Here is an 18,206-nt window from a genome sequence, read left to right as displayed (position 1 = left end):
TGGGCTCAAAGCTTTAATAATTGACTCCATAGTACACCATGAATGTGATAATTGCCCCCATGCAACCCTAGTAAATCCACCTATGGATACAGGAAGCACAGAATGCTGTGGAGAGGAATCATATTTATTGTAACTAGTTTAAAATATTGAAATGGAGTTAACTTAAAAAAAATACAATATGCATTTAATGAGCCATACATTAGAACAGATAAAAGATTCAAGTTAAAACCGAAGGAAACAGAAATTACCATGAGATATTACTGAATGTGAATTACATGATAATGTAATTTCAAAGCCCAACCACATGGCCTGTGGTAATAATAATTTACATGAATGGGAAAAAAATCAAGAATCTGAGAATAAAATTGTTTATTACCTGATTTCATAACTCTAACAATGGCAAAGCATGATTTATATTGAAATAACATGAACAATGAGTGCAGGTAACTATAAACCAAGAGGCAAATTTCATATTCAAAATATTAGATAAAGCGCACAATGAAAACCAAAATAAATACCCTAAGGTATTTGCTCACAGCACATGCAATACATATAAGAAAATAAATAGTTTTTAAGAATGGTTAAACATACAAATGAATAAAGCTTAGGCATAGGGTGAAATGAGATATTAACAATAGTCAATCGAAATATTAATTTCTAAGGAGTGTTGGGGTGTGAAGTTCCACTTCCTTTGATAACAGCAATGATACTTCTCCATCTGGTATCAAACTCTCCTGGCCTTCGAAAGCTAGTGGCACTTTTCCAGCTTCAGATGAGGATATTTTAATGTGACCTGAAATTTGACGTTTAAAAATTTTCTCAATCATAACAGATCAAAAAAATACAAGAGTGACAACCAGAGAATTTCACACACAAAATGTTACAAATCATAACCAAGAAAATCCAGTAAAGGTGTTTATCAACATCATTTCATAGACTCACAATGAGACCATTCAAAATCCAAATATTGATCTATGTACTTGGTTTTGATTGTTTTTTTACAGCCATCCCATATCATGAACTAGTCGTATTGCATTCATGCAGTTACCATATCTGCCAGTGAAAATATCATTTCATTGCATGCATATTCTACGAATTTTAAAAAACTACACTTGTTTACTACATTATCCACAAAGAACATGAAACAGTTAATAATTTCATGTCCAACAACAGCAATAATGTCAGTCAAGATAATTCACTTTTTTCCTATCTCTTTTTTTCTTATCTTTCTGTTCATGACTAAAACTATAATGATATCTTTAGTTCAAATGATTTTGGAAGCATTTTAATTCAATTCAAATTCACTGTTGGTTGATAATAATTCTTTTATGATTCATAAATGTTAGGAAAATTTTTTTTCTAGGAATAGAATCCAGTCTGGCTCCCTCCTTTCTTTAGTTAAAAAAAAGCTCATGAATCAGTATAGATCATTTAAACGTAGAGAGATACAGATTTAAGGAGTTTCTTTGGAGCAAAGCCATTCTTTCTAAATTGTGTTTTTCTTGAAAGCTCCCTAGTTACCATTACATGTAAAATATGGAGCCTAACCTATTTCCATTGTTCTTAGTACTAAGCTCACCAACCAATTACTCATGGGAGCACAATCCACGCAGGTAATGTGCAAGCAAGAAAATATACATTATTTCTTCAGACCATATGAGCATTTCAAAAATTTAGTTTGCAATAAAATTTAAATGGAAGTGATACAAAAAATGCTGAGGCAAATAATAGCGTTTGAATTTGGACTTCCAAACAGCATACTCTGAATTACTAGACAATGCTGCATGGCAACTAATCTACCGCAGAATAAAATTTGATATTTATGGAGAACTCACTAAGGAATAATTTATTATTTACTACAGTAATTTTAGGTATCAAATTAAAAAGTGCACCCTAAGTTAAAATTTTGAATTAAAGTATCAAGCTTACCTAAATGTTTGGTCACAATAGCAGTTTTCCCACTCTTTGGAGTCCTAGGGCTTGCAAATGGGGAGCACTAGTAAGAAAAATCCAAATCATAATGAAAATGAGGTCACAGAAACAGCATCATATACATATTTGCAGAGAGTTGGATGCACTCACTCCTGCACCAGTTTCATGCTTCAGCTAAGGTTAAGTTATGTAGTAATGCATTAATTTTCAAATTGAATTCTTATTTACGAATACTGGAACTCTGTGTACTAAATCAATAAATATCACCAAAATCATCAGTCAACCAACTCTCTGCAGGAGATTTTCCCCGATTTAATTATAGAAGAAAGATGAACATAAAATGGATAGACCGTGTGAGTAGTGTGGAAGTTGAAAGAAGAATGACAGAGAGAAGTCTTTTGAAATCCTTGGGTAAAAGATGGGAAAATTTAATCTGCCAAATCATAAGACACGATGGAATAATTAAAATTATCATTGCAAGGACACGGAAGAATGGCAGAGGTAGGCCATGGATAAGATACATAGTGCAGGCGATTAAGGATGTAAAAAGTAAGCATATGCAGGCCTTGAAAGGTAAACCAATATGGGGTATGAATGGAGAGCTGCCAAAAACCAACCTAAGGGTTGATAACTATCAGTGATGATGATCAACAGGCTTTAATGAATTTGTTGCTCAAATGGTTAACCTCAAATACTTCAAATACTCACTTCAAATACTCAAACTTCACAATACTAAGGGTTTCATTAAAACAAATGAAAAGACATGGTGAATAGGCATCAACCTAAAACATGCAACCCTGTTAATTCTTATACATAAGTTTATCTGACACAAAAAGAAAAATTTGATCATGAGTAAGGAAGTACCACAAAATTATGAAGTTTGAAACACTACTACTGCTGAGCTTTATTAATCCATACATCTTAGCATAGAATCTCTCAGGAAAGCATTTTTATCTGGCACCCAACTTATAGATTCTCTGCCAATAATTCTGATACATATGTATTTTAAATCCACAAGGCACAGCTCTCAAGTAAATAAAAACTGATCCAGAAAAAAATGTTAAATATCTGTCTAACAGGACTAATCGAAAATAGAAAGGTAACATAAATAACGAGTTGAAGGAGTATATGAAAAAAATAAAGGCATATATTTGGTATTGACCTAATTAGGAGTTTTATGGCTACTTGCAATAGCAAACCTAGGTAATATGCATGACCTTTTGAAGGGAATTGTAGGAAAAGAATTATTTAAAATTCGGAAAGAAATGCAATATACTTAAAATTCTTCTTTATTATATATGCACCAATGAGTCAAAAACATGAAAAAACAAAGAAGCTATGCAAAATTGAATGGAAGTGTTGGTATTCACAATTTTTATCACTACAATGGTTTTTCCCTGATAATTTCTAATAGCTAGAGGTCAGATTTTGCTGCCATCTTATAATTCTATTTCTGAAATGTGTCCCAATTCAGTTATAAATAAAAAGATATATATTCATAAGAATGATTCAAATGAAAACCCTTACTTGCTTCCTTATAATGATATTTAATAACTACTACAAATATGTAGCTACTATGCACCTTTGCCTTGTCATCCATTTTATTCATTATATGATTTTATCACATGTATTTATTATTGGCAACTTAAATTGATACGAATATTATGGCACAAATCATTATCACGTCATGTTCTACTAAAATTCAACCAGAAAGCATGGAAGTTTTCTTCCAGTTATTGTCTCTGCACATAAAGTAATGTACTGAATAAAGAATTCAGAAAAATATAATAAACTGAAAACATTTCTCCTTCCTTGTTTGTGTTTCTGCGAATGGATTTCTAACAGACCGTCACCTTTGGAATGCAACAAAAATGCTCTCGCTCACAAATATATATGAAAGAACAATAAATACTTCAAAAAAGTAATTGAATGGAAATATGATATGAGAATATGTAAAAATAAATGTAACAGCTGGAAAATAAATTTTTGTTCACTTTTGAATGATGACATTGGACGAACTTCATGCAACACTATCCACCACCCTAATCATAACAATGTTATGAGTATTGAGGGCCTGTACAGCCAGGATCATCATCATGCATCTGAGATGGCCCATAGTATAAAGACTGGGTATCAAGTTTTTGGGTGAGCACTGGGAGATATGGGTATAGTTCATGATTGTCCCAATTGGACATAGCAAACACTTTGAGCATTTGTCATGGATCAAAATTACTATTGATGGGAAAGACTCTTTTTTCCCTTATTCTTAATAAAATTTCCTACTGGAATAGCACTTTTCAACCGTCTTTGACTGGAACTCACAATCTTCACTGGCAAGGCACTCTTGAAGTTCACTTCAGGCAACGTAGAATAGTTTGTGATGTCGATATTCTCTGGACCCCTCTCACCAACCATGTCAGGCAAAGACTGCAACTGTTCAAAACCAACATTTATCAACCAGCGGAAGATTACAAGAGAGGTAGAGAGGTCACTTTTATCTTCTTTACACAAAGGTAAGGACAAACAAATTTAGGAAACGAAAAAGTGTGGTGAAGGATATACTTTTGCAAATAAAACATCTCTAGTAGTGTGAACCTCTCCAAGAGTAAGAGTAAAAGCAATGAAACATCACCAACACTACAAGAGAAAACAACTGAAATACAAGCACTACCCAATTTTATACTGATGTCCCCAAAACAAATTAAAGGCTATATTTGACACCCAAAACAAAAAAACCAACTCGGAAATCACGGATAGCATCTATCTTATAGGACTTGATTAAAAGAATCACATTCAGCAGGGGTACCATAATTAAATGTGACAGGTAAATAAAACCAAGAACAACTAGATTAAGTGGAAGGGATAACAGAAGTCAGTAGAAGTAATCCTGCTGAAGCTACTATGCATCCAAACATATTTATTTGCTTGTTATAAGAAGTCTTGAGATAAAAAACACAAGAGAGGTTCTACTTTGCATTCGTCTGGCAGCAATTAAAATATGCAGCAGTACGTGGAATACAGTGCAGAAAGGTTCGATTCATGAACTAAATAAAGCACAAATGAATTCAACTTAATGTGTCAAAAACTGCAATGAGCAAACAGCATGACTCAGAGCAAAATATTAGCCTAAGTTTGCTAGAGCAATTAAGAACAGATACTACCTGTCAGAGTATACAGACATCATCATCTGAGAACTATACATACTCTATCTTCACAGCTGAAAGGGATTATAAAATAAGAGAAATACTTTTAAGGATAAATTGGTATAATAATTCATTCTTTGCCAAAAAAATAAAGGACTTTATTAAATAATGTGTCAAACTCGGGTGGTAAATATCTCATCACTGAATTTTTGGTGTTCTCGAACAGGATAATGGCAGGTATCCTAACAACTCCTGCCAGACCCAGAATAATGGCAATTTGTCGGGTTATATGAATACAAAATTTAAATGTCAGCTGAATATGAATTGAATGGTGCCACTGCCTGACAGTGTCTTCAGAAGAAGTGATTTTTCATGCAAGCAATGGTATTTTGAGGTAAGCATTAAGCTGATTTATTCGGATTTTATGAAAGGTTCAGTTGATTCTAAAAAGGAGGCTGTTGGAAAGAAGTTATTTCATAATTTTTCACACATTAAGTAAGAAATTTAAACATTTGCTAAAAAAATGACTCACTCAGTGACTTTTAAAAGAATTATGTATTACTATTCAATTCAGAATTGACCAAAACTTTTTTAGAATTAAAAATAGGCAGTAGATTCCATACTTTGGCAGTATACTTTCAACATTGCTAATATATGAACTGTGAATTCCCGAGACCTAGAAGAGCAATCGAAGATTTTCACCCTAGACATGCTTGAATCAAAGAATAAACCAACCAAGATTATCAAAAGAATGGAAAACCAGATAGGTATGTATTGAAACAAACAATTCCTTGAAATTTCTATTTCTTTAATGCTGATGTGATCAGCAGAATATCAGGTGAAACACAGCCAAAATTCGAGGGTGAATGGAATATCGTAGAAGAAATCAGGAATGCCTGGAAGCCTAGCATACTTCCCCTATTGTGCGTACACATTTTTGTAACTTAAAAAGAGGACTCACACCACATGAACCTGTTTTGCTCATCATAAATCTGTTCACAGTAGGTAAGGAGATGGAGACGGATGGAATAAAGACAATGATTATGACTAAGCAGTAAATATTATACTATATTAATAAATTATAATTAAATTATAAAAATAAAATATGAAAATAATTAAATTATAATATATTTTTAGAAATATCACTGTTTCTCTAATGAAGTTATGAGGGAAAGTGGCTGCCATTGTGATTAAGAAAGAAATCATAAAAAATAAGCACCATCTAGATAGGTATTTGAGGAAATGGATTGCCCTTGCCTTTCTCCAGATATATCACCGAGCATAACTCAACCCAACCTAGCGTCCTTCCTTCCATTTTTTTCTTTTCCACACTAATCCTAGCATTATCTCCACCCACAGCCAGTGACTTAAATTCACAATTCCTAACACCACCTCTTCCTATCAATGCATGAAATAGATCTTGACCCCAAACATTTGATCACTTTGAAAATAGAATGTGTTATTCTAAAGATCTTTAGAATAACACATTCTATCTATCTATTTATCTATCTATACAGTTTGTCTTGTGGGCTCAACCCAACTGATTCATCAAAAATGATGAAAGATTCCCACAAAGCAAGCCAGGGACAATTTCTTTCCAGATGGAGAAAATAAATTAGTTACTAATAAGATCATATTGCACATTTACCTTTGGCACTGCACAATCTGATGCTTTCGGAGGCTTGTTTTCAGCATCCGCTCTACCAGCATGGGCCGTTAGGGTAGGTACAGCACTGGGTTTTTTATTCACAATTAAGGTAACAGGCTTATTACGAATATACTGTGACACAGGGCTTACAATCCCAGCAAATTTCTTGCTTTTATTCACTGAAGGGCTGAAAGAACCCGTTAAATGAGGAATTTTACTTCCAGTGGATGGCTTGGGCTGAAATACAAAACTGTAATTACTACAACTTGACATTAATATTTTAATTCTGGGTAAAATTATTGATTCTTTATTCCATTGCAAATACTGCAGGATCTATAATAAACGATTACGCATACCTTAGCATTGGGAGTTTTGAAAGTAGTTCCCTCCTCTTGCTTAGGAGTAGATCCTTGCAAGAGGGAACGAGCACAAGTTTTAGACGAAGTTGCATTGAGAGCAGGCGACTGAAGGGGCACCAATGGTCGAGGGGTACCTTGGTGTTTTGTGCCAGTATTGGGAGTTCTTCTTGGTATTGGTGTGGCAGGTCTCTTCTCCATCCCTGGAGTAACTTTAGGTGTCGGCACTCTCATTGCTGAAGGTTTCTTCAGTGAGGACCCCATAGGAGGTTTTTTCATGCTGCCCGAAGGAGTAGGAACACCAGTCCCAACTCTCTTTGTCGATTCCACTTTTACTGCACTGTTGGGCAAACTATGTGATTGGTGGGCATCCTTAGGCACATCCATCACAGTCTCTGTTTTAAGCTCAAATGCAGAAGCATCCCCTGAATTTTTCAAGTCTTGAGCATCACTGGAATTGTTCAACCTCTCATCTTCACTGTAAGTGTTCAAGTCTTGAGCTTCAGACTTTTCATCTTCAGCTAAAAATTTGATTATTTCCTCAACTTTGAGAACTCGCTTTGCTTTCTCAATTTCCTCTTCATTGTCGGATAGCTTGATACCAAATTCACCCTTACTAATTTCACTCACATCATCCCAATTCATAACAGGTACTTTCTTATCTAAAATTTCATACTTTGATTCAGTGTCAGCATCTTGTTCCGTTTCTGTGGAATGAAAAACATTCACATCAGAAATGTACGCCACATCATTCGTCAAGTTTGTCATTCTCTCATCTGCTTCATTTTCCTCTCGCCTAATATGATCAACTTCGAAATTGATCATACTAGCAGAGTTGTTTGTACTCCAATAAGACAAGGCTTCATGTCCATTTTCCGCAAAAGACACAGAACTGGTAAAGTGGACATTAGATGAGTCATAAAGAATATTACTGTCCTCAGCAGGGCAATGAGAAAAGCCACATTGATTTTGGTCCGGGAGATGACGCGAGAGAAATTTCACTGCATCCATCTCAAGGTGGCTTCCTTCATTTGCAGCCGCTGAGATTCCACGCGTTATAGTTTCGACAGGAGGTAGCAAAGTGACACACTCACTCGGCTGACAGCTATCAGGCGGAATATTAGTCGCTTCATCATCGCAGTTACCACTATCTCCAGATGACAGGCTGAGCATATGAGCGGCAATTGCAAGCGTGTGTAGTCCCTCTTCACCATCCTGTGAATTCGAGCAGGTATCTTCGGCAGGGGGTAGACTAAGGATAAATGAAATACACGGGTGAAATGCAAGCTTATGAAGTTCATAAACTGAACAAACATTATGTTCAATGACATTGTTACATAATTATGCACCGGATTAAAATAATTTCGGGAAACGATTAAGAGAAAGGACAATAAGCTTGAAAATGAGCGAAGTGTCTTAGCCCAATGAAGACCGAATGATGAATCTCTAATTCTACTGAATGGGATACCAATTCAAACAAACAACTCGAACGTCAATTTGCAAAGGATCACATATAAAAACATAATTACCAATATCCTTGGTTTTCCAATGCCCGTCGACGTAAATTTTCATATATTTTTTTCTCCTTATCCGTGACAGGCCCAAAAAATATCTCTTCGTCGCTGTCACAATACGATTCTATTTCTGCCATGTCCTGAAGATCTCCGTCAATGAATGACTTCCTTTAGAAAGGATTAAATTTAATGCACAATAATTCTTATGCTGCTCGTAAGATCTTAAACACAACCGTATTTATTATATTCACAACCGTTTCCTCACTTTCAAACAGGCACAGACTCACACACGAAATTGACTCGAACGTGACGACCGGTACCTTGGCGAGCGCGGCAAAAATTAAATGAAATTATTTAGTTCACAATTCTCCCACTTCAAACTGCGATAGCGCTCCTTTTTCCCGCGCGTGCAAGTGCAGGAAATTATTGACACAAATATTCAGGAATTCTGTATAAGTTGACTATAATACATATTGACCATGTGTTATGGATTAATTAACATTAAAAATCGAAAACATTGTGAAATATGGACTAATTCAAGCGATAAATAGCCCCCATCCCCCCCATCTCATAACTAGTTGAAAATTTATCTCATAGATGTTGTTACTGTTGATTTGCGGTGCATGTGAGGGGAATATGAAATTCAAACGATAATCTAAGATCCTTTGTTTCCCTTTTGAATCGGAATACTTAAGCTTCCATGGTCATGGTATGTTGCCCATATTTATTTCTATGTAGCAGTTGAAATTTTATTTTCATACGCAGCGTAAAATATTTACGCTTTACACTACTTACATTCCGTTTAATTAAATTCCTTTGATCGATGCCAACTTGTCTGTACGCTTTACCTTAATAACCTCGATAATTTTCTCTAAAAGTGAGTTGTGTGTATTTTCCTGCATTTTTAGTTTTATTGGTGCAATGAATGGATCATTTTTTCTGCTCTCAACCATTGTAAGTATATTTGGTTCTAACCGTCCTAGAAATGGATGACTTTGACTGCATGTGTCATTTCGTGCGATCATTGGTTTGGTAACTTGCCTTTACTGACTGGGAAAGATATTTACTGATACCTTGCGTTGGAGTTAGTTAATATCACTTACCATCCATACTTTGAACTCATACATAAATGTAGACGGCGATTAAATTATGCCCCAGGAAAGTCAAAGCACCTTATTTATCCAGAATAATAGAGACATAATCAAACTTTTTGGTAACATTCATTTTTATGGAGGGTGCTGCAACCTACCATGACTACTGGCAGGTAGGAATGCATACACGGGACTAGGGAGCCATGGCTGGAGTAGTGGTGGTAGTGTTAATGGCAGAGGTTTTGTGGGGAAGTTGGCATTTGTAATGAAATGTATATAATAATGTAATATTTATAACATTAAATTAGGATCATTGCTTTAGGTCTGGGACAATGCTCTTTGGGTCCTTACGAAACTCTTGTTTCTCGTATTGCTGTCTATAAGAGGCTCCTCGAATGAGGAAGCCTGGAAATGATGACATCTTTTAATTAGGTAACCATCATGATGATAAAATATGTATATTTTAACATTAAGCATTTTCTTTACCAAACAACTCAATTCTTACCAGTTGAATTTTTAAGAACAAATGTAGTTATCTTGTCAGTTCCTTTTGGGAAATGCTGCGTTGGTAACATTTTCTGCTCGACGTTACACTCCTACTGGAAGTGTTTTCAAGGAACGAGTGGGAAACATTCTTGTCCCAATCTTATATAGGATGCATTATCCCATTGTTGGCCCGAATTGAATTTCCAATGGAAGGCGATGGCCGTTGGGCATTAGATTGGGCCAGGAACCCTTTCCATATCCAGCTGAGGTTATATCCATTCTCCCTACTGAAATTATTTGGCCTCTTCGCTATTTTGACGGCCTCTCTTATAAGGCCAAAGGCCAAGGATTTTCTGCGGTAGGAACTGACTAGGCGGATAAAAGAAGCTGCAAAAATCTTCAGACAAAAAAGATTATAGTTGTTTTCTACATATAATTTCCACAGCAAATGCTTGTCATAACTGTTCTGCAACACCCAGAGCATGCTTTTCCACCAGTGCTCTGGTTTCAAACCCAAAATGTAACAGCTATTTTCATCAGTTCACAAGACCTATGTGTATCATCACTCCTCTTTGGTGTCACGCAGGTGGGACCATACCCATTCACATGATTTAGTTCATCCATATGCTTACAGCTAATATTAGTAACAACAATTGCATGATGTTTACAACTGTGGAATCACGTCATTTGAATAACATTACGTTGCTGGTTCTTCGCAATTACTTTTACTAAATTGGAACTTACCAACAAGATATTTTGTTTTAGTACATTTATCAACTATAGTTGATCATGTAATTTAGTGTAGATTTCCGGTGAATGAAGGGTTCAGTTCCTATGCAAAAAAAGCGCCTCAGTGATTTAATATTTATGTTCTTTCTAAATCTGTATGCTTTGCCCTCTTTTTTTTATTGATTGGTCATTTAGCATGGGGGAGAGATCTAAAAAAAAAAAAACAGTAAACCCAGCGGAAGACATTTGAGAGGGAACTGTTATTTATTGAACAATTGTCATGTTGTTAATTAATACTATCTTTGAGCTATACATGTGGCTGATGCCAGTGGTGCAGCGAGGGGGAGGTTTCGGGGGATAAACCAGCTCCAAGAACTGGGAGAAATTTTTAAGTTAAATCCATTTTACCTAATTGGATTAATATTACTTATAGAATACTGTAGATATTAATAAAATATCCCTCTGAAAGCCTTTAAACTCACCATTTTGAACCATTGATCTTAAACATTTTCTGGGGAAAGGTCTCCGCACATCTCAATTAGCCTGGCGGGTATGCCATATCCCCAGCCCCCCAGTTTTAGTTGCGCCTAAAACTCCCCTAGTCGTACTTCCTGGTTGCACCCCTGGCTGATGCTACTATGAGAGACAATTCTTTTAGGGTAATTTCCTTGGTCACACACGTGTGAGATTTTTTTCATTACTAACTTCCTTGCTGTGGTCCATCCATGGCTGTGACCTTCATTCTCCTCCCTTCTTCCATTGTGTGTAGTCTATTTGAGAACCAGCTTTGGCCAGTTTCAGGCCTTCAAAGAAAGTGTAACTTATATCAAGGAAATTTCTTAAGACACATTCTACATTGAATGAAGTCACCTAATAGATAATAACTTTTCAACTATTTTAAATGAGAATTCCTCTCGTCTTCTTCAGCATTTCTTCTTTCCAGCGACTCAAAGACAGCTCATTTGCCCTTCTCCTTCCACGTCTATTATTCCCATATTATTTGTATTAATATCTTCTACCATTTCAAAATTTATCAGGCACCTGGTAGTTAATATTTCAGTTAAAACACACGTTTAGAACTACCGTACAGTGTTTGTTAAGAGCTATGGGATAGTGCTACTTGAATTTGATTAATTCCAAAATATAGACATAAAATCTAACTTGGCCATGTAATTATATATCAGCTTATTTAAATATTCCCTCCTCTAAATTTTCCATAAAAAAAGTTTTTAATAACGCCATTACCAGGATCAGTAGGAATGGATATCCATTCAGAATGAAAAAAGAGACTACATTTGGCTACATAAATTTATTTATACCCTACGGTTGTAACAACAGTGTATTACAGGGCATAACGTAGACAATGATTTTCTGTTTATGTAATATACTCAGTAGCAGCCTTCCAACCATCCCCACAACAGTCTCACAATAAACCAGATACCGAAGACATTGAATACCATAAACAGCTGGTGCATCAGAATTTCCTTCACAAGGTATTTCAGAAGCAATTATGGTAAGACCTCATATAATTTGTACTTCTGAAAGTGTTTTATTTTTATCACAAGCACCTCTATGGCATAAATAATGTTCGATTTGAAACTTGTAAATTAAAATGTATAAATTATATTTTACCTTTTCTTAAGCTGTAAACAAACTGTTTCATCAGTGCGTGTAATTAGTTTGACCATGTTTAAAACAACACATCATATCATTGGATTTTAAAATAGCCAAAGTTAATCACTATCAGTGTACACAAGTTAATAATTCCATTCTTTCTAATTGTGAATCGAGATGTAACCTTGGGCCTGCAAATTTAATTAGAAAATCATCAATAAAGTTTAGGCACCTTTTCACTAAACAAATTAGTGTCCTTAATATAGATTTGTTAAAAAAAAAAGAATTATGTTGGTTACACAAAATCTGTGAAAGATTTGGGATTAAGATTCTCAATTCAAAATTAAATTTTACAGCTCCGCTGGTAGTTTTCTTGTATCACCAATTTTCATAATACTTGAGCCATTCCCTGAAATACCTTTGATTCATTTAACTCCAGAATAAATGATTATTTCATAACCCTGGGGTTTTTCCATTTCATTTGCCAAAACAATATTTTTTATACAGGAAAATTATATTTGCAATATAAAACATTGCAAATATGTAGCCTATTACCCACTTCCTCCATACAGCTAATTTGTAACCTCTGGTAATAAAAAAATTCATAAATAAAATATTTCAATGAGTAACGAAGACATTTTTTATACAGATTTTTTACCTTCAAGTTGGTTCTCCCTCATTTTAGATTTTGTTTACAGTATCATCATGCATCCGTACTCATTAAGGATAACTTTCAGGAAAAGAAATATTCAAAGGGCCACAGGATTAATAACAAGATTTTAATAACAACAAATTCTCCCTAATCACAAGTCAGCACTGGAGAACAGATATCTGTCAAGTCCAGGTGATGAAAAATCCATGGGAATTGCTATCACACTTAAATAGAAAACTGTGAGAGCTTCATAGCTCAGGATCATTTAGGTTTAGGGTTATGATAATATTCCATACATAATATTTATATTTAATTTTTTCAGTGTAAAATTTTCCCCATCATACTGAGCAGTTGCATCACTTATTTGTGAATGCAATACGGAGTTAGAACTCTGTTGCCACAAATTGATTGGAATGTACCCTAGGCCCATCCTTTGTTTAATAGTTACACATGGGTATATTAAACTCACAAATTATAACTATTTATGATTTTTACTTCAGTAATAAATAAAATATTTGGAAATAAATGCAGGCGAGTGGAAAAATAGATCAGTTAGATGGATTGGTGATTTCCCAGCCCTTGAACTTCAATTGCACTGCAGTGCATCTATGGCCAAGAATTGTGTTAAGTTTATCATCACTCCACAAGACTTGCACTCTCAAAATTAAAATGTTAAGGCCTATCACTATGCAGCTTTAACGGCATGCAAACATACTTCTTCAGTCACCAGGTAAACATGTATTCAGCTTCTGGTTATAGAGCAGGGCTCAGCTCCATGAATCATAGCATAACTGCTGCCCATTGCCATTTACCCTCTATTATATGCATGAGGTTATCTATAAGGCAACATAATAGTTCAACAGGTAATGGTTATATGTTTTTCAGAATGTGATGTATCAAAGATTATAGCCAGTCTCAAATTCCTACAATATCTCAATGAAAATGTTACAAAAGAGATGTAGGTACATAGTATGTAGATAGAATATTTAAAAACAAAATGGTGAAGAGTATGAAAATTAAAATTTACCCCCAACAGAAGTCCTTCTATACCCTATTTTGACATACGGGAAATGTAATAGCAAATCTTGAAAAAATAATGCATTTCAACTCTGTTAATTAAACACTACGGCCATTTTCAAAGTTTTCATCTAGAAACATCTCATCAATAAAATTATTTTAAAAACAATAATGATATTATTAAATTAAATAACACTTAATAGAAAAGAATACAAAATATTAAAGATTATAGAATAATGATCACGGGTAAGTTAAAAGTACATATGTAGCACAGTATGTATTCTCAATTTGCGGCACACTCAATAAAATTTCAAACAAACATAGATTTTGTACTTAATATTTTGATTGAATTTTTATTTTTGACTATAAGTGGATATTTAACAATGTAACAATGATTTTTGTATGGCTTGGAGGTCAAAATCCTTAAAAACTCTCACAATTTAATGTAAATAAATGAATTATTCAATTCTCTCCTAATAGCTTACTTGATTTCTATGAAGCTATTCTTATTGCAGTTAACAGTTTTAAATTTTTTAGGCTTGCTCTTCACATCATACTTTAATATCAATATTGCACACAACCTTTCGGCTGAAATGCGGGTACAGTAACTACGTAACCACTTAGGTATGTAGCTAACAAGGCATCCCAAAAAGAGTTATAGGCCAATATATTTGGCATTAAATGGAAACATTAGATATAAAATAGTTCAGTTGTCATGTGGAGTAGACTGTTATTTTGGTCTCATCAAAAATTATGCTAAAAAGAGGTCATTGGGTGATTTAACATCATAACACAGGTTCATTCACGTGACAGATGATCATGAAACAAAGCCTCCTTGAAGTACAAATTCTATTGTACAAGGCTCGTATCCTAGATGACAGGCATGGTCAATTCAGGGATCCTTAGGACGGATGGGGGACTTGGACACCACACATTGGCACCACTCATGTATATATGTACAGGTTATTAGATTCTCCGACCAATGCCCCACCAATAGATTTTCTTGAGTGCCCGAAAAGGAGTGTAAAACCCATAACTGCTCATGTCTTGGGTCGCACAAGTACCTGAAAATCTTATGTGAAATACTAAAGATGTGGACAGGAAATATATCACTATACTCCGATAAGATAGTGCCAGGTGACCATTAAACTTGATTAATATTCCCATTACCAAATGCCAACTTCAACAAAGTCATATTGTCTACTGCAATGAACACCACACTTCGAAACAATCAATCACTTGTTCTTATCAACTGTCCATTTATATGGAATCATAGGGTATCACACCATATTGTGAGCATTAAATAGACTGGCCACAAAACTGTATAGATGTGGAAGATAGGATAAGAGGATACAACATTTGTCTGTGATTGAAATATGAACGAAATTCTCTCCTAGGCTAACTAAGAAAAAATATAGCTTTTCATCATCTCCCCATGTGAAGCACCACAAAATATAGCACCTCTTGGAGTGAATGCAACAATATGTTCTGCCCACAACACCAATAGGTGTCCTCGGCGACCAGGGAAAGACATCCTTCACAAGGTTTGGAGAGGATCAGTTCACAGACACATATGGGAGGTGCAAGGGATGAGGCACTAGAATCGTCGCAAAAGCCTTTTCTTCTCACTTTTGGAGGCAAATGGAAAGGCAAAGTTCGATGCCTAATTGATCCCTCAACAGGGCCCTGAGGTACTCCAGTTCTATCCATTGGGCTGATGGAAGACACCGTCATTACTGAGACGACTTCCTAGTGGACTACAATACACCCAATTTTCTCCAGCTTCATGAAAGACCTGGGTATAAGTAAAAATATTGAAATGATGTAAGTTTGATTTGTAAATAAGATTTTACTTTCAACTAAATTCAACGTAATGAATTACAAATTTTAAAACATATATAAATACAATCTACAAACACATATGAGTGGTTAAATTTTGGCCTTGTGGGTAGAGCACATGGCTATTCATTGGAAGGTCCAATGCTCAAATCCCAAGGAAGTCTTAACCCTAAACAAAAGCCTCGTGGCTCATGGGGAGTTCAGGAGAAGTACAGGGTATATACCATGAATCTGAAATAATCAGCCTTAGTATGGGGTGAGCTATACCCTAACCTATCCAAATCAACATAAGGGTTTTAGCACTGACCGAGAGGAAATATTTGAGACTTGATGGGGGAGAATTCAGTTCGCATTAATGCATAAAAATTTGGAATGATTCACAGATACAATAACTTTTCTGAACTAAAATATAAACATGATTTTTTTCATATATACATACATGTTTTAATTCTCATTTGAATCCAAACCATTTTCATGAAATACTTCACAAAAATCACAAGTAGTAATGGAGCACTACCTTGGTGGCAGATTTTGTTACCACTGTTTTAGATAATGAGAGGTCAAGTGCACAAATACTTGCATTCTCTAGAGTAATGATACTATTGATCTCAAAGCTGGATAATAATTTCTTTTCAATGGACGAAGTTTGAATATGCATTGACAATAATAATTGCTAGAATGGTATAAAGCAGTCACATTGACAATCAAGGTGTAGAATTTCTACTGAGAAAAAGCAGATGGATATCAAAAGGTGCACGTGTGAAATATACTTAGTGACCTAATATCTCAGTGTACATAATTTATTACTAAATATCAAAGAGCCCCATAATTATAAATTCAATGGATGTAAGTAAGTGCTTAGAGTAGTGTTGGATTATTCGAGGAATTGAATGAATTCCTTTCCATGGTTTCTCATAGTAAGTACTAAGAAGCGGTTAGAACAATGGATTTTAATTGTCACCAGAGTATTAACATTCCCGAAAAAATCAAAAAACAAGGGTAGGATCAAGGTGAACACTCAGTCCCAACTATTTTATTACACAAAGATTTTACCAAGTAGAAAGGAACAGTATGAAGAGGTATTTCATGCTTGAATATCGGAGGGAACATCAGAATCTTACATTGTGAGGAAAATAATGAAAAAAAGAGGTACAATACGTGGAGGTTTCGCTGTGATTAGAAAGAGAAAAAAAATTGTGATGACCATCTGATCTGGAATCAAGCGACAATCTGCACAGTTTTTGGAAATGAAATATCTGGGAAACTGGACAATCAAAAAGCGATGGTGAATTTATACCCTTTTTGTGATAGCTATAATCCCTTATTTTTTGAAAATTACGAAATAAAATTATTAGTAATTAGTTGGTATAAGAGATTGTCCTACAAGTTAAATGCATTATTAAAACAAGCATTGGCCTAACTAGTGAGACCAAAGAGGTACTAATGAATATTTAGCAGAAATAATTTACTCACTTTAGTTTCCCACTTCTGACCACTCTCCTTCCTCTCCTTGGCTTCTTCCCTTTGCCTCTGTTCCAAAGCACATTTTGCATTTGTTGCTCTCTCAATGTCATTCAGTCTAGTTGAATAAAAAGGAACATTAACTCCTTGGTAAAGAGCACAAAAAATCAGATATTTAAACAATACTAGGCATAATGGTCTTTGAATAGAATATTCAGGCTAAAGAAGCCATGTGCTAAAAATTTAACAGACTCGTTTTTACTGAATTTCATGAGCAGAATGTATTTACTACTCTACATTCAACTCCATTAGCACAAGAAGGCAGAATAGCACCATTAAAATCTCCAAACAAGCTTAACTTCTGCTAGCATGACAAAATTCTATGGCCCAATAACTATCCCCTGTTATTATACCATTCTTGCACAAACTGACATCTCAATTTAAAGCTAGCAAATTCTCTATTTTTAGCAATACAAGAGGTTAGAACTTTAAATTCTATAATGATAATTATAGAAAAAACTAGGTAATTCGGATAGGTAAGATAATTCTTGTGCGCTGAAATACAAATACGTATGTTCAGATTAAAAATTACACACCATCCCTTAGCACTAATACATATCTAGATGGAGCATCAGTGAGAGAATCAATTTTTAATTTTAAGATGAACTTACTTTTCTTTGGAAGACCAGAATAAGAAAAAAAATATACTGTTTTGTAAGTGAAA

The 18,206-nt window shown here is 34.8% G+C and overlaps 2 protein-coding genes across 10 annotated transcripts in view; both read right to left on the bottom strand.

The window, feature by feature from the left end:
• Positions 1-354: 354 nt before the first annotated feature.
• LOC124157302 lies at positions 355-8,960 on the bottom strand. Of its 4 annotated transcripts, none has more exons than XM_046531919.1 (7): positions 8,859-8,960; positions 8,609-8,761; positions 7,080-8,331; positions 6,724-6,960; positions 4,255-4,365; positions 1,930-1,996; positions 355-793 (listed from the first exon to the last, which is right to left on the bottom strand). In XM_046531919.1, the coding sequence occupies exons 2-7, from the start codon at positions 8,728-8,730 to the stop codon at positions 651-653; spliced, it is 1,932 nt and encodes a 643-aa protein (XP_046387875.1). In that variant the 5' UTR covers positions 8,731-8,761; positions 8,859-8,960; the 3' UTR covers positions 355-650. The 4 variants fall into 4 exon arrangements, with proteins under 4 accessions (XP_046387875.1, XP_046387877.1, XP_046387874.1 ...); XM_046531921.1 differs by having other exon boundaries at positions 7,080-7,786; positions 8,174-8,331; positions 8,609-8,940; XM_046531918.1 differs by having other exon boundaries at positions 8,609-8,941.
• Positions 8,961-12,189: 3,229 nt separating this feature from the next.
• Positions 12,190-18,206, bottom strand: part of LOC124157299 (oxysterol-binding protein-related protein 9) — a 289,688-nt gene continuing 283,671 nt past the window's right edge. For all 6 annotated transcript variants that reach the window (XM_046531907.1, XM_046531910.1, XM_046531905.1 and 3 more), the window contains 2 exons: positions 17,495-17,600; positions 12,190-15,977 (listed from right to left, as the gene is read on the bottom strand). In XM_046531907.1, coding sequence (XP_046387863.1) covers positions 15,885-15,977; positions 17,495-17,600 — 199 coding nt within the window. In that variant the 3' untranslated portion in view covers positions 12,190-15,884. The remainder of the gene's footprint in view (positions 15,978-17,494; positions 17,601-18,206) is intronic.

Source organism: Ischnura elegans, chromosome 4 (assembly GCF_921293095.1).
Source record: "Ischnura elegans chromosome 4, ioIscEleg1.1, whole genome shotgun sequence".
Lineage (NCBI taxonomy): Eukaryota > Metazoa > Arthropoda > Insecta > Odonata > Coenagrionidae > Ischnura > Ischnura elegans.
Note: the sequence above shows the minus strand (reverse complement) of the source record. Positions and strands in the feature narration are given on the sequence as shown.

Excerpts from the sequence above, each read along its gene's own strand:
- LOC124157302 (XM_046531919.1), bottom strand. The coding sequence starts at position 8,730 with ATGGCAGAAATAGAATCGTATTGTGACAGCGACGAAGAGATATTTTTT. Across the intron at positions 1,997-4,254 it reads GTGCCTTGCCAGTGAAGATT|TGCTCCCCATTTGCAAGCCC; the intron begins GTGAGTTCCAGT and ends TTTTCTTACTAG. Across the intron at positions 794-1,929 it reads TATTGTGACCAAACATTTAG|GTCACATTAAAATATCCTCA; the intron begins GTAAGCTTGATA and ends GTCAAATTTCAG.